The sequence below is a fragment of the Danio rerio genome, chromosome 14 (assembly GCF_052040795.2).
Source record: "Danio rerio strain M-AB ecotype USA chromosome 14, GRCz13ab, whole genome shotgun sequence".
NCBI classification, from domain to species: Eukaryota; Metazoa; Chordata; class Actinopteri; order Cypriniformes; family Danionidae; genus Danio; species Danio rerio.
Genome location: NC_141034.1, coordinates 51,235,001 through 51,248,758, shown reverse-complemented (window position 1 = coordinate 51,248,758; position 13,758 = coordinate 51,235,001). Strand labels below are relative to the sequence as shown.

Here is a 13,758-nt window from a genome sequence, read left to right as displayed (position 1 = left end):
CGCCATAGTTACTACAGTATAAACGTGTTGTTTTTAATGTTAAAGTGGGTTGCCAGTATTGACATCGGAGCCAATGAAGAGGCGAACGCAAACGTCCTGGTGAAGCTCTCCGAGTCATTCACCGATCAAGCCGCTCAGGTGGGTGGAGCCAGTTTCTTGACGTCACATGCCATCAGCACTTAGGGCTTATGAATATTTGGCTCTTTTTTATATTTATGTATTTTTTATTGCTTTATTTCTCTTAACTTTTTTAATATACATTTTATTTTGGTTTTGCTCTTTATTATGTGAATCTGATGTGATTATTGTGTAAAAGAACTGTTATCTTTTCCTGTATTCTAAGTTGTATTATACCGTTTCTTGAAATTAATACAAAAAAATTAGTTGATATTACTAGAATTTTTCTTTTTTTTTTAATTGCGTTATTCTTTTTTTAAAAAACTTTTTTTTTGGTTTTGCTTTTTATCCTGTTTATCTAATGTGAATATTGTATAAAAGAACTGTTCTCGTTTACTGTAAAACATACACAACATGTAAACATATAGCAACAAACGTCTCTCTGGGCCATGCAAAAATATGGTCTTGTTTTCCAGCAGACTGTGAGGAGGTCCCTGTAAACATTTAAATTGTAAGATCATATTATAATTATGCACGCAAATAAAAAAAAAATTATATTTATTTTATTTTTATTTATTTATTTTTGTATTAATTTTTCTTTTCTTCTTCTTCTTCTTTTATTATTATTATTATATTCTTTTGTTGTTGTTTGCACATTCCTGTTAATTCTGTAATAATAATACAATTTAATGATATTTTATTTATTTACTTTTCACTCCTTCCATGTTTCATTATTTTATATGCATTTATATTATTATTTAACTTGTTTTGTTACTTTGTTATAGTTTTTTTATACAGGGAAATACAGAGTTATAAGTTATATACAGTTGAAGTCAGAATTATACCCCCTGTTTATTTTAATTAAATTTATTTTAGTTCAATTTCTGTTTGACGGAGAGCAGACTTTTTTAACACATATCTTAACATAATAGTTTTAATAACTCAATTACTGATTTATTTTATCTTTGCTATGATGGCAGTGAATAATTTTTGACTAGATATTTTTCAAGACAGTTCTATACAGCTTAAAGTGACATTTAAAGGCTTAACTAGGTTAATTAGATAAAATGGGTAGGTTAGGGTATGTAGGCAAGTTATTGTATAATGATGGTTTGTTCTGTAGACTATCGAGAAACAAATTAGCTGAAAGGGGCTAATAATTTTGTCCTTAAAATGTTTTTTTTTTTTTTTTTATTAAAAACTTCTTTTATTCTAGCCGAGATAAAACAAATAATACTTTCTCCAGAAGAAAAAATATTATCAGACATACTGCGAAAATGTCCTTGCTCTGTTAAACATAATTTAGGAAATATTTAATAAAAGAAAAAAATCTAAGGGAGGCTAATAATTCTGACTTCAACTGTTTAAAACAGTTTACAATAAAACTAACAACAAAGATTATCAAATTTATTTAACTCGATGTGAGTATTAATACATTACATATTGTTTCAGATGTCTTAAGAGCCTAAGGATTACTCTGTATTGAAATCAGGGGAAAAGAGTTTACAGCAGGAGTCACCAGACTTGTTCCTGGAGGGCCAGTGTCCTGCAGATTTTAGCTCTAACCCTTATCAAACACACCTGAACAAACTAACCAAGGTCTTACTTGGTATACTTGAAACATCCAGGCAGGTGTGTTGGAGGCAAGTTGGAGCTAAACCCTGCAGGGACACCAGCCCTCCAGGACCAAGATTGGTGATCCCTGGTTAACAGTTTAGTAGGCAGCATACATTTTGTGATGTGAATGTGGTACTTTCCAAATAACATAAGGATTTTAGTTATTTGGTGCATTTCTGATAATTACTATTATTGTTATTACTATTATCACTTTCCTGTGGAGGATCTGTTTCTTTAATTATTAATAAAACAATAATAAAATAATAAAAAAGGCTTATTAAATTGTCTGTCATGCTGCCATTTACTTTCCATTTACACTGCAGAAGTAATTTCCTGGCTTGCCGTGACATCCCTGGTGCTCTTGACAAGCAATCTTTTCTCGTTATTGGCCTTATTGTGACTGCCATTGACTTCAGATGCTGTTAATAATAGTCTCAGTTACATGTCACAGCTGGAGATGGACTCTCATTTTGAGTTCTTCTAACATTAATGTGCATTCACACTTAAAACTGTTAACCCCCATTATAAAGCTTTCGGTTTATGTTTTTGCTTGCAATTTATTGCATTTTATTTTGTTGACACTTTGGCTGTATAAAGCTCATGAATATTTAATGCGAACTTTACTGAGGCTAATTACAGTTTTTTGCTTTAACATTCTCTCGCCTCATTGGTTATCTCTGGATCAAAACATAAGGTTGATTTTACTAAATTGTAACGAATTACTGTTGAACCGGAGCTTAGCAGAGTAATGTGATCTGGTGCAGGTGACATCGGATGTATCCAAACTGCTGGGAGAACACAAGGTTGAAGCCATTGTTTGTGTGGCTGGAGGATGGGCTGGAGGAAACTGCAGCTCGAAAGGTTAGGACACCTAAGTTGTTGTCACAGTGTTAATTTGCATTTCTTCTCTGTTATTCATTGATTTACTTTATTCATGCTTTAAAGGGGACCAATTATGCCCAGTTTTACAAGATGTAAAATAGGTCTCTGATGTCCTTAGAGTGTGTATGTAAAGTTTCAGGTCAAAATTCCACACAAATAATGCTTTTTAACTCTATGAAACTGATCCGTTTTGGATTTTTGGTGACTGTCGCTTTAATTTCGAATGAGATTGGGCTCTTTTCAAAAGTGGGCAGAGCTACAAACGCCTGTGTGTCAGCATAGTGGCAGATTCAAAAGCAAGCCTAACATCCTATGCTAATGAGGGAGAGATGGTCACCAGTGGGCGGGGCTTTCCCGCTCTGACATGTACAAAGGGAGAATGTCAATCAAAGACTTTCTGCAGACTTTTTAATGTGATTATAAAACGTAAAATTAATGAATTTTTACCATTAGGAGCAGCTTAAATTCACAGACTGCTGACACATAACTGTGTTTAAACCCCTTATAAATGAGATTTTTGCATAACAGATCCCCTTTTATAAATGTAGACATAAAAAATGTATTAAAGGGATTGTTCACCCAAATTCTGCCATCGTTTAACCATCCTTCACTTGTTCCAAGCGTTTGAGTTTTCTTCCTCTGTTACACACAAAGGAAGATATTTTGAAAGAAGCTGCAAACCTGTAACTACTGACTTCCATATTTGTTTTTCCTGCTTACAGTTTTTCAGCTTTCATCAAAGTATGTTCTTTTGTGTTCAGCAGAAGAAAGAATCTCAGGAACACTTTATTTTGATGGTCCATTTGAGTATTTATAGACTGTCTGCTTAATATCTGTTAAAACTGCTCCTTCAGCAGACATTTAACTGTCATCTACCTATCAAGTAGATGTCAACTTACACTAACCCTAACCCCAACCTAACAGTCTACTTATAATCTAATGAGAATTAGTTGCCATATAGATGCAATGTAATTTAATTCAACAAAATGTTGAACAACTGAATTCAACAAGTGTGACCAGAATCTCATAAAGGTTTGGAACCACTTGAGGAAGACTAAATAGTGAGTAAATTGTAATTTTGGGGGTGAACTATCCTTTTAAATCAGAACTAAAAGTATGAAATTCATGACATGCACTAAATAAAAATGAAATAAATATCTTGTTTACCACCAATGTATATAAATATTCTTAAAATCAGGAAACATTTACTTGAGATCCACATTTTATATTTTAGTGTTTGTAAGCAAAGATTTTGTGCTTTTTAAATTCAAGTTCTATTTAATTATTTTGTAAAATTAGTTAAAGTAAGATTAAAGTTGTATTGTAAACTTTAAAACTTCACAAACTATAGATAGCTAACTATATAGCTAACTATAACTAACTATAGATAGCTTACTATAACTATATATAACTATATACTAACTATATAGAGACCGTAATGGGTATTAGTCCCAAAAAGGAATTTACCCTCATTTGAAGCACTTTTCTTATGATTTAAAAGTTTGTTGCATTTTCTGTTGAGAAGTTTAAACTACACTCTTACTGGTAGCTAAATAAATTATTAATACTATTAAATTATCAAGATCAAAAAAGCTAATCAATAAATGAGAATGAAATATTAGGGAATTTTATCAATGACCATTAGCAAATGCCTAATGGTATAAGGTCGTGAGTTCCAGAGTTTTGGAGCAGCATGCTGGAGAAATTTATTTAGCTTTCTTTCTCATTTCTATTAGACTTGTATAAGAACTCGGATATGATGTGGAAACAGAGTGTCTGGACCTCCACCATCTCCAGTCATCTTGCATCCCTCCATCTGAAGCCAGGAGGTCTGCTGACCCTCGCCGGAGCAAAGGCTTCACTGGACGCCACTCCAGGTACAGCAGAAACATCCATCCTTACTAAAAAAGCGCATCTTGTAATTGTGTTTCTACTAACCTGAGGACAAAATTGGATGTTTATCGTGTGAAGGTGAATTTATTCCCTCAGAGTGGCTATATAATATAGTTTATGTTTGAAAACACTTCAGTCTCCATGAGGCTTTTCCCTTAGGTGGGTAATTGATTCATTTATAGCAGCGAGGCTTTGAAAGTGTATACAGTTGTGAACCGGTTGTCACTTCTATTGTACTTGATTAGTTTCACCTATTACCTCACATCCCAAACCTGTTCATAAGCCCTATTCAGACAGTAATTGTATCTCTGGGGGGTGTAAATGATTTTCAGCATGTACAGGGGGTAGTGGGTGATTTTATTGGCAGAGAGAACGTCAGTGTGTTTTCTCTTACCACCCATGTACAAATCCCCAGCCGATTAGATTTTTTTTAGACAAACACCAAGGTTTTCATTGACGTCTGAATTCACATTATTGATTTTGGTAAAGGAGATCAATCCATCAAATTCATCGTATTGTTACCAGGCCTGTAGCCAGGAAGGGTTCGGGAGGTTAAATGAATTTGTCCCATACATGAGCTCATTCATCCTATTTTGACTGCTATGCCATCATAAATCGTAAAACAAAACACACTGAAAAAGGCTTTAAGACCAAGACCAAGTCACATCAGTGTGACTTCAGCTTATCAGTTTTGGCCTATGCCATAGATATATACATTAGATGTCGCCTGGCCTATTGTTGTCTATTGGATGGAATGCGTCAATAGCGCCACCATCTTGCTACAGGGTAGCGCTCCTTTGAAATGAATGCGGGACCAAGGTACAGTGGAGGACTGTGGCCATCCAAAGCCAGAGATATACACATATACACATATATCTATGATCGGGAGTTTTCCTGGATGTTAGTATGTAATTTTTTTTTTCTAATTACGAAAATTATAATTTTACATCACTTTTCTACATTGATGGATTAGTGACCGCACGGGCATTCCTGACAAAAAGCTTGTGTTTGTGTGTACAGAAATGTACTTTTTACCCTCCCTGTTAAATTTAATCTAATCCATGTCCTGAAACACAGCTCCTCTCCTGCTTTCACTTCTCATACTGACGGAGGGAGCCATGCCACCCTAAAAAATCAAACATATATTTAAAAGATAATAATTGATTAAAACCTAAACATTTAAATGAATGCTTTACTAATTTAAGACAGAATAAAAACACAAATGTATGTTTATCTTTAGTCCAGTTTAATCACGGGGCAGCTAAATATAATTTTACAGACATCTCCATGAGAAACAATTGCCGATATAGTCTTTAAATGTGAAAATGCTCAGTTCTTTTAGTGACAGAACTCAATACAACGCACACACAGAGTCCACTGAAAAGCTCCAGTGTCAGCAGACTCCTCTGATTGGCTGAGGGGCCGGGGAGGGGAATGAGTCAGCAGGTTTTTGGGAGAATAGAACACATGTGGTCTGTGTTTAGGAGTTTGTATTGCCTCCCCACACAGAAGTGATTTAGACAGGAAATGCCCTGCAGCGACGAACAGCGCTTTGATATGATATGAAGGGAAACTCTAGTTGGATGTGCGTTTGATGTGTCTCGTTCAAAGAAGCAGGAGCAAGCTCTGCTGAACATTTCTGATGGGTCTGTCGGCTTTTACAACCCAACAAGATCAGAGTCATGTGCTAGTCACAACACAAAGATGAAACACTGCTAGCCTGATGATAATTTGAAAGAAAATCAGGCTACATTTACATTAGCATTACAGCAACATTAGCATGTTTTGTTCAATTTAAAAATGCACCACAATTTCAATGATAAAACAAATTTAAAACACTACAGTAAAAATGTGTGATCTGTGTAACAGTACAGTTGAAGTCTAGAATTGTTAGACCTCATTAGATTTATTTATTTTTTATATATAACCCAAATGATGTTTAACAGAGCAAGGAAATTTTCACAGTATGTCTGATAATATTTTTTCTTCTGGAGAAAGTTTTATTTGTTTTATTTCGGCTAGAGTAAAAGCAGTTTTTAATTTTTTAAACACCATTATGAGGTCAAAATTTTTAGCCCTTTTGAGCTAATTGAACAAACCACAGTAGTCTACAGAACAAACCATCATTATACAATAACTTGCCTAATTACCCTACCTAGTTAACCTAATTAACCTAGTTAAGCTTTAAAATGTCATTTTAAGCTGTATAGAAGTGTCTTGAAAAATATCAGTCAAATATCATTTACTGTCATCATGGCAAAGATAAAATAAATCAGTTATTAGAGATGAGTTATTAAAACTATTATGTTAAGAAATGTGTTGAAAAAAATCTTCTCTCCACTAAACAGAAGTTAGGGGAAAAATAAACAGGGGGGGCTAATAATTAAGGGAGTCTAATAATTCTGACTGTAGCTGTATGTTTCCTTGTAACAAAGGTACGATGTGTAGATATCCGTACATCAAAATACTAGTATATAATACTATAAATGAATGAATGAAGTACAGTAGAAGTAGAACATCCAGCATCTAAAAAATCCAATTTATGGTAAAAAAAAAGAAGCTGGGATTTTTATCATTAAAAATATGGTAGGAATCGTGAAAGTTTTATGGTCTCATATATATATATATTTAACAGTAAACGCCACAGCTGCATTTTTACAGCTAATTTTACTGCTGTTTTACCATATTTTTTGTAAAACATTTTGTTTCCTACCATATTTTTAATGGTAAAAACCACAGCTGCTGTTTTTACTGTAAATCTTACTGCTTTTATACCATATTTTTCCATGAAAACATCTTTTACGGATCTTACAATTTTAACAGTAAAAAGCACAGCTGCCATTTTTTTTTGCTGTAAATTGTATTGCTTTTATACCATATTTTTCTGTAAAAACTTTTTACATTCTTTATCTTATTTTTCATGGTAAAAACCACAGCTGCTATTGTTTTACCTTACATTTTACTGCTTTTTTACCGTATTTTCCTTTAAAATCTTCTTTTATGGTTTTTACTGTTTTTCTTATGGTAAAAAAACACAGCTGCCATTTTTGTCATAAATTGTTCAACTTTTTAACCATATGTTTCTGTAAAAACTTCTTTTACATTTCCTACCATATTTTTTTACTGTAAAAACCACAGCTGCTGTTTTTTACCATAAATTTTGCTGTTTTTTTAACTGGATTTTTTCTTAATCTTTTTTTACATTTGCTACCGTTTTTTATGGTAAAAAGCACAGCTGCTATTTTTTGGCGTAAATTTTACAGCTTTTTTACCATATGTTTCTGAAAAAAACTTGATTTACGTTTCCTACCCTATTCTTTTACAGTAAAAACCACAGCTGCTGTTTTTTATGATAAATTTGACTTCTTTTTTACCATACTTTTTCTGTAAAAACTTTTTTGTACAGTTTGTACCATATTTTTTAACGGTGAAAAGCACTGCTGCTTTTTTTTTTGTAAATTTTACAGATTTTTTTTTACAGCGTATATTTATGTCAGGCAACCACACTACACTACACACACACTGTTTTGTCCATCCAAAACTGAGACTTTTGTAAATGCAGCAGACACTCTTTGAGTTGTGTTTCAGCGTGGATGGACTAAAAACACACTAAATGAAGTTTCTGTGAATATAAATAGTATATGCACTGCATCTCATGACTAAACATGCATAATTTGTGTCAAAACTTTCCACAGTAGTCGACAGTACAATGCAAAAAAAGTGATTTTAAATTTACCCATACTTTAAACAAATATGAGTTAATCAACAGGTTCTGTATTTCACGATTCACTGGAGGTTTTTTTTTTTCCAGTTTCTTTATGGTTATTATTTGTGCTACTGGAACCTTGATCTTTGCTCTGTTGACTTTTGGTGTTGAAAATTCAACTGTACAGTTTAACAATGTAAATTTTATTGACATTTTTGTAAGTTGAAACAATATATTGTATTAAAAATAACATAGAAGGAATTAACTCTGCAAAATAACATATATATATATATATATATATATATATATATATATATATATATATATATATATATATATATATATATATATATATATATATATATATATATATATATATATATATATATATATATATGACAGTTTATTGGCAGGTTTTGTGCATAACACAGCCAATATATCACTGTAAACTAATAAAAATCTCAATAGAGGTCACTATCAAACTTTATAACATTAAAAGTTGTTGGAGGAAAGATCATGGTTCCATAATGTAATTCAGAAGCATAAAAAACATGAATTGCAAAATATGGTAAAAATTACATGTTTTTTTATTATTTTTTATTGCACGTTGTAAAAAGTAAAAATAATTTTCAGACAAAATGTGTTCAAATGTATCCAGATTAATGAAATTAAGAATGAAAACAATAACAGTAAAATCCAACCTTTATTAGAATGGGAAATGAAAACAAACAAATGAAAACACAATGACATATGTTTAGGTGATTTAATAATTAATTTTGTTACTATAAATGTTTTTTTTTAATCATGTCGTTAACTTTGAATGTTTATTATGATGCATCAAATCTCTTCTCATATGACATGGGTTTGTGGGATCAACTGAGATCAAAGCTAAAGTTCAGTCTGGATCGCAAACATACCAAAGGGAATTTAAGCTAAATCCGGGAGACAGAACATGTGATCAAACTGCTGCGATGTTCATTCAGTCATGAGGGGTCATGTGTGGCTCAAAGGGTCAAACACTCCTATCACATTTTTTCAGAGTACATTGAAAAGAGTTTCTTTGTCTTATTGGCACTGTGGATTTAAAGGATTTTTTTTTGCAAACAGAATGCATTTGGGGTTTGAGGGTGGAAAAACTTAATTCTTGAAAAAAAGTAGTATTTACTTCCCTAAAACCACAAGTATGCTAGTTATTAATTCCAGATGACAGGCCATCAAACATCTACTCTGCAAAAAATGCTTTGTTTTGTCTTGTTTCTAGTCCAGATATCTAAAATGAAATGAACAAAAATAAACATTTAAGGTTAATAAATATAGCAAGTAAAATAACTGGTGAGAGACCAACACCTCTTACTGATTCATTTATTGCAGCGACAAAAAAAAAAAAGTTACTTTCATCTGGAAGACGGTACACTCTCTGTTACTGGGGTGGTACCTTTTCAAAAGGTACACTTTTATACCTGTCAGGTCCACATTTATACATTAAAGGTACATATTTATACCTAAAAAGTACAATTATGTACTTCATACTACCTTAAACAACACAGGCTCGTTCTGAAAACGTCCCCCTATGTGCATTTCTGGAGATTGCGAAGTATGTAGCCAGAAGTAGGTATGGCTACATTTTGTCTTTAAAACGAACGCTATGGGGCGGTATGATGCTATTCATTTTTGTGCTTACCAGCTGACCGCTTACCTCCATATGGACAGCTGTACTATTGTTACCAGTTTGTCCGGTAGCTCGCCGTTTAAGTCGACAGACTTGAGACGTAGAGAGGAATTGACCATGACGATAGGCAGGCACGTGCACACATAGGGCTCAACCTGTGCAGTGCACATGCCCTTTTTAGTCTTGGATAGGAAGTGCCCTTCCAAAATGATCAAAAGTGCCCCCGCGACGCGGCACACCTTTGGTCCCGCCCTTCATTAGGTGCGCGACAACACCGCTCTTGAGTACGCGCGCGACAACACAGCTGATCAGTACGCGCGCGATAACACCGCTCTTCAGTACGCTCTATAGGGTTCGAGTCTGGCAAAGAACGGTTCCAGAAAGCAGGCAAGACAAAAACAGAAGTCAAAAAATAATATAGACAAGTAAATAAAAGGGCGAGGGGTGGTGTAGTCACTAGCACTGTCACCTCACAGCAAGAAGGTCACTGGTTCGAGCCTCGGCTAGGTCAGTTGCCATTTCTGTGTGGAGTTTGCATGATCTCTCCGTGTTGGTTTCCTCTAGGCAGGGCCGGCACATCCATAGAGGCGACCTAGGCGGCCACCTAGGGCGGTAGAATAGAGAGGGCGGCAGAATAGAGAGGGCAGCGTCACCGAAACTACCCTCGCCACCCGCACCCACAGTTATATCCACGTCTAGGGTGGCAGAATAGAGAGGGTGGCGTCCCCTAAACTACCCTCGCCACCCGCGCTTCGGGTGGCGTCCCCTAAACTACTCTCGCCACCCGTGCCTCAGTTTTATCCGCGTCTGGGGCAATAGAATAGAGAGAGCTGCGTCCGCGACATGATGTTTCCCTGCGATGGGTTGCAGCTGGAAGGGCATCCGCTGTGTAAAACATATGCTGGATAAGTTGGTGGTTTATTCTGCTGTGGCGACACCTGATTAATGAAGGGACTAATCCGAAAAGAAAATGAAAGAATGAATAACACTGTCATTTAGATTTAGGAAATTGGGGACTGGACAATCGGTGCTTATTAAAACACTGTCGGTTGGGTTTTAGGGAAGGCGGTGGGTGGAGGGATCGGTCGGTTGGTCAGTCAGTCAGTCGACAGCGACCTAGGGTAGATTTACAGCAGGCGTGGATGGCACTCGCGAGAGAAATTTGAGATCTGAAAAAGCATACGCAGCACCCTCTGGTGGATTCATGAAAGCAAAAACAGACAAAAAAAGTAGCTCCTGAGACGCATTTGGCACTCTCCAGAAATGTATATAAAGGTATGTTTTCAGAATGGGTTGACTTTGAAGGTACAAAAATGTTCCTTTAAGGTACCAATGTGCACCTGTTAGGTACCAAATGTACTTTTTGAAAAAGTACCACCCCAGTGACAGCTTTTGTACCTTTTTTCTTAGTGTGTACAAAGTTCCCGTAGCGATAAAGGCCAAGCACAAGACATTTATTCCTAATGCTATTGGCTTTTTAAGTAGGATTTCAGAATTGAATTTTAAATTACGAATGTGTTTGTGCTTCTATATTTGTATTTATATTGTTGTGTGTGAGGCTGTCTAAAAAAATGTCTAACTCCTTTTGGGGACAGACATTAAATTTTTTTATTAATTGAAAATTGTTAAATAAAAAAAAATAGCAATGTTTTGTTTTTTAGAAATAATAAGTCAAAATTAAGTGAGTTTTTCCTTAAAACAAGCAAAATAATCATCCAATGTGGAAGGTAAAATAACCTAATTCCAAAGAAAGTTTATTTTGCTCACACCATTGTCTGATTAGTTTACTTGTTTTAACGAAAAACTCACTTGATTATGACTTCTTTCTCAAAACAAGACAATAATTTGATTTGTTTAGAACATACATCTTAAATTAAGAATTGTTTAGACATCTGGACTAGAATCAAAACATGGTGTTAGTGAGACCAGCAGCACCCATATCGTAATTGGCATCATCACTCTGTCTCCTCTCCACCAATCAGCTGGTGTGTGGTGTACATTCTGGTGAGGTATGGCTGCCATCACGTCATCCAGGTGGATGCTGCACAATGGTGGTGGAAGAGGAGATTCCCCCTAAAAAGTGCTTTAAGTGTCCTGGAAAGCGCTATATAAATGTATTGTAAGGCATTAGGATTATTATTAGGTTGTTGTTGTTGTTGTTGGTAATAATATTTATTTATTTAATTATTTATTTATTTTTTTTATTATTATTAAAGCAAAATTCAGATTTATGGATTGTACTTATGCCTTTACACGGTGTAATCTGATTTCTATATGTATTTGTTAATGTGACCTGTAAGGAAATATGTGACCAGTCAACTGTTCTTTTAAATTCCTATGTAATAAAATACAAATTCATTATTTGTATTTTTCCCCTTATGTCTTCCTTAAAAAGAGAAATAAAAATAATGTTAAAAAAATAATAATTGATATTTACTGCAAAAAAAAAAGCTTTTCTAACAATTTTTTTGTCTTTTTTTGTCCTAATATCAAAAAAAAATCTTAAATCAAGAAGTACTTTATTGACAAGCAACAATATTGTTTTAAGAAATAAAATGCCAAAATTAAGTGAGTTTTTTTTAAAACAAGCTAAATAATCTACCAAACAGGATAAGCAAAATAATCTTGTTTTTCCTTTTGACATGAGAATATTGTGCTTGTTTTAAGCAAAAACTCACTTAATTTTGACTTATGTTCGCTTATCTATATACTGCTTATTGATTTAAGAATTTTTAGACATTTTGACTGGATACAAGACAAAACAAATCTAAGTAATAAAAGCTTTTTTGCAGTGTAGGAAGCTGGAAACACAAGCAGACATTAAACAAGCATTAATGCAATGCCAGTAATACTCAGTATGTCTATTAAAGGAAGAAAGAAAGAATTTATTGTTTAATTCGATCGATCTGTCTCCTGAGGTCTGCTTAAAATGCAGTACAATATTATTTTGCAGCTTCGTTTCAAAAGGATCCAAAATACATTGGAAAATCGAATTGAATTCCCCGTGATGTTTTCTCTTTAAATATGCTGGTAACATCCCGCACGTAGATCTTCAAGAATAGTCTGAGTGTGTGGGAGGAATCAAATTCAATTAGCTTATTTTGTAATCGCAAAATCCATTTTATTCTCCGCTTCAGGCATCCAACCAAACGATTATTGACCAAAGCTCAAAGCAACAGCTGCTGCCTGTGAGAGATTGTCAAGCAGTTTGTGTATATCTGCTGTTCTGTCAGTGTGTGTGTGTGTTTCTGTGTGCGTGTTCTTGTGTTTTCTTTGTTTTATTTATAATTGTCTCATTAAATGAGACAATTATATGTCTTAAGTACTTAGTTTTTTATGTATTTGTTTATTTGACATGGGCATCACAATTACACTGGACAAACCAAATGCATTTGTTTAAGTGTTTTAGCAGACTTGCTAATTCTCAACACCTATCCGGCGGGAGGCTTGACATTTCAAAAAATTAAAATGAAAATAAAATACCTATTTGCAGGTGAAGTCAAAATTATTAGCCCTCCTCAATGTTAAATGTCCTTCAGTACTTGTGCTTGTCTGTGGGTGCAGGTATGGTTGGTTATGGCATGGCCAAGGCTGCAGTCCATCAGCTGTGCAAGAGTCTGGCTGGAGAGAACAGCGGCCTTCCTTCTGGAGCTGTAGCTGTGGCCATTCTTCCGTAAGAGACTCTGTCAATCATCCTGTCTGTCTTCATACACTCATCTGTCTGTCTTAGTTATGCTTCTGTCCAAGATCAGGGTGTCAACAGGATCTTAAAACGTATTTAAAGTTGATAAGATAATTTAGAGAAATATAAGGCCCTTAAAAAGTATTTAAGATATTCGATTTTGTATACTAAATTTTGCCTTTACTATGCTAA

At 34.3% G+C, this 13,758-nt stretch overlaps 1 protein-coding gene across 3 annotated transcripts in view; it reads left to right on the top strand.

The window, feature by feature from the left end:
* qdpra (quinoid dihydropteridine reductase a) overlaps window positions 1-13,758 on the top strand; it is a 242,118-nt gene that overhangs the window by 254 nt on the left and 228,106 nt on the right. For 2 of the 3 annotated variants that reach the window (XM_087280664.1, NM_001110469.1), the window contains 4 exon segments: window positions 46-138; window positions 2,499-2,595; window positions 4,353-4,493; window positions 13,449-13,557. In XM_087280664.1, coding sequence (XP_087136790.1) covers window positions 46-138; window positions 2,499-2,595; window positions 4,353-4,493; window positions 13,449-13,557 — 440 coding nt within the window. 3 annotated transcript variants of the gene reach the window in all.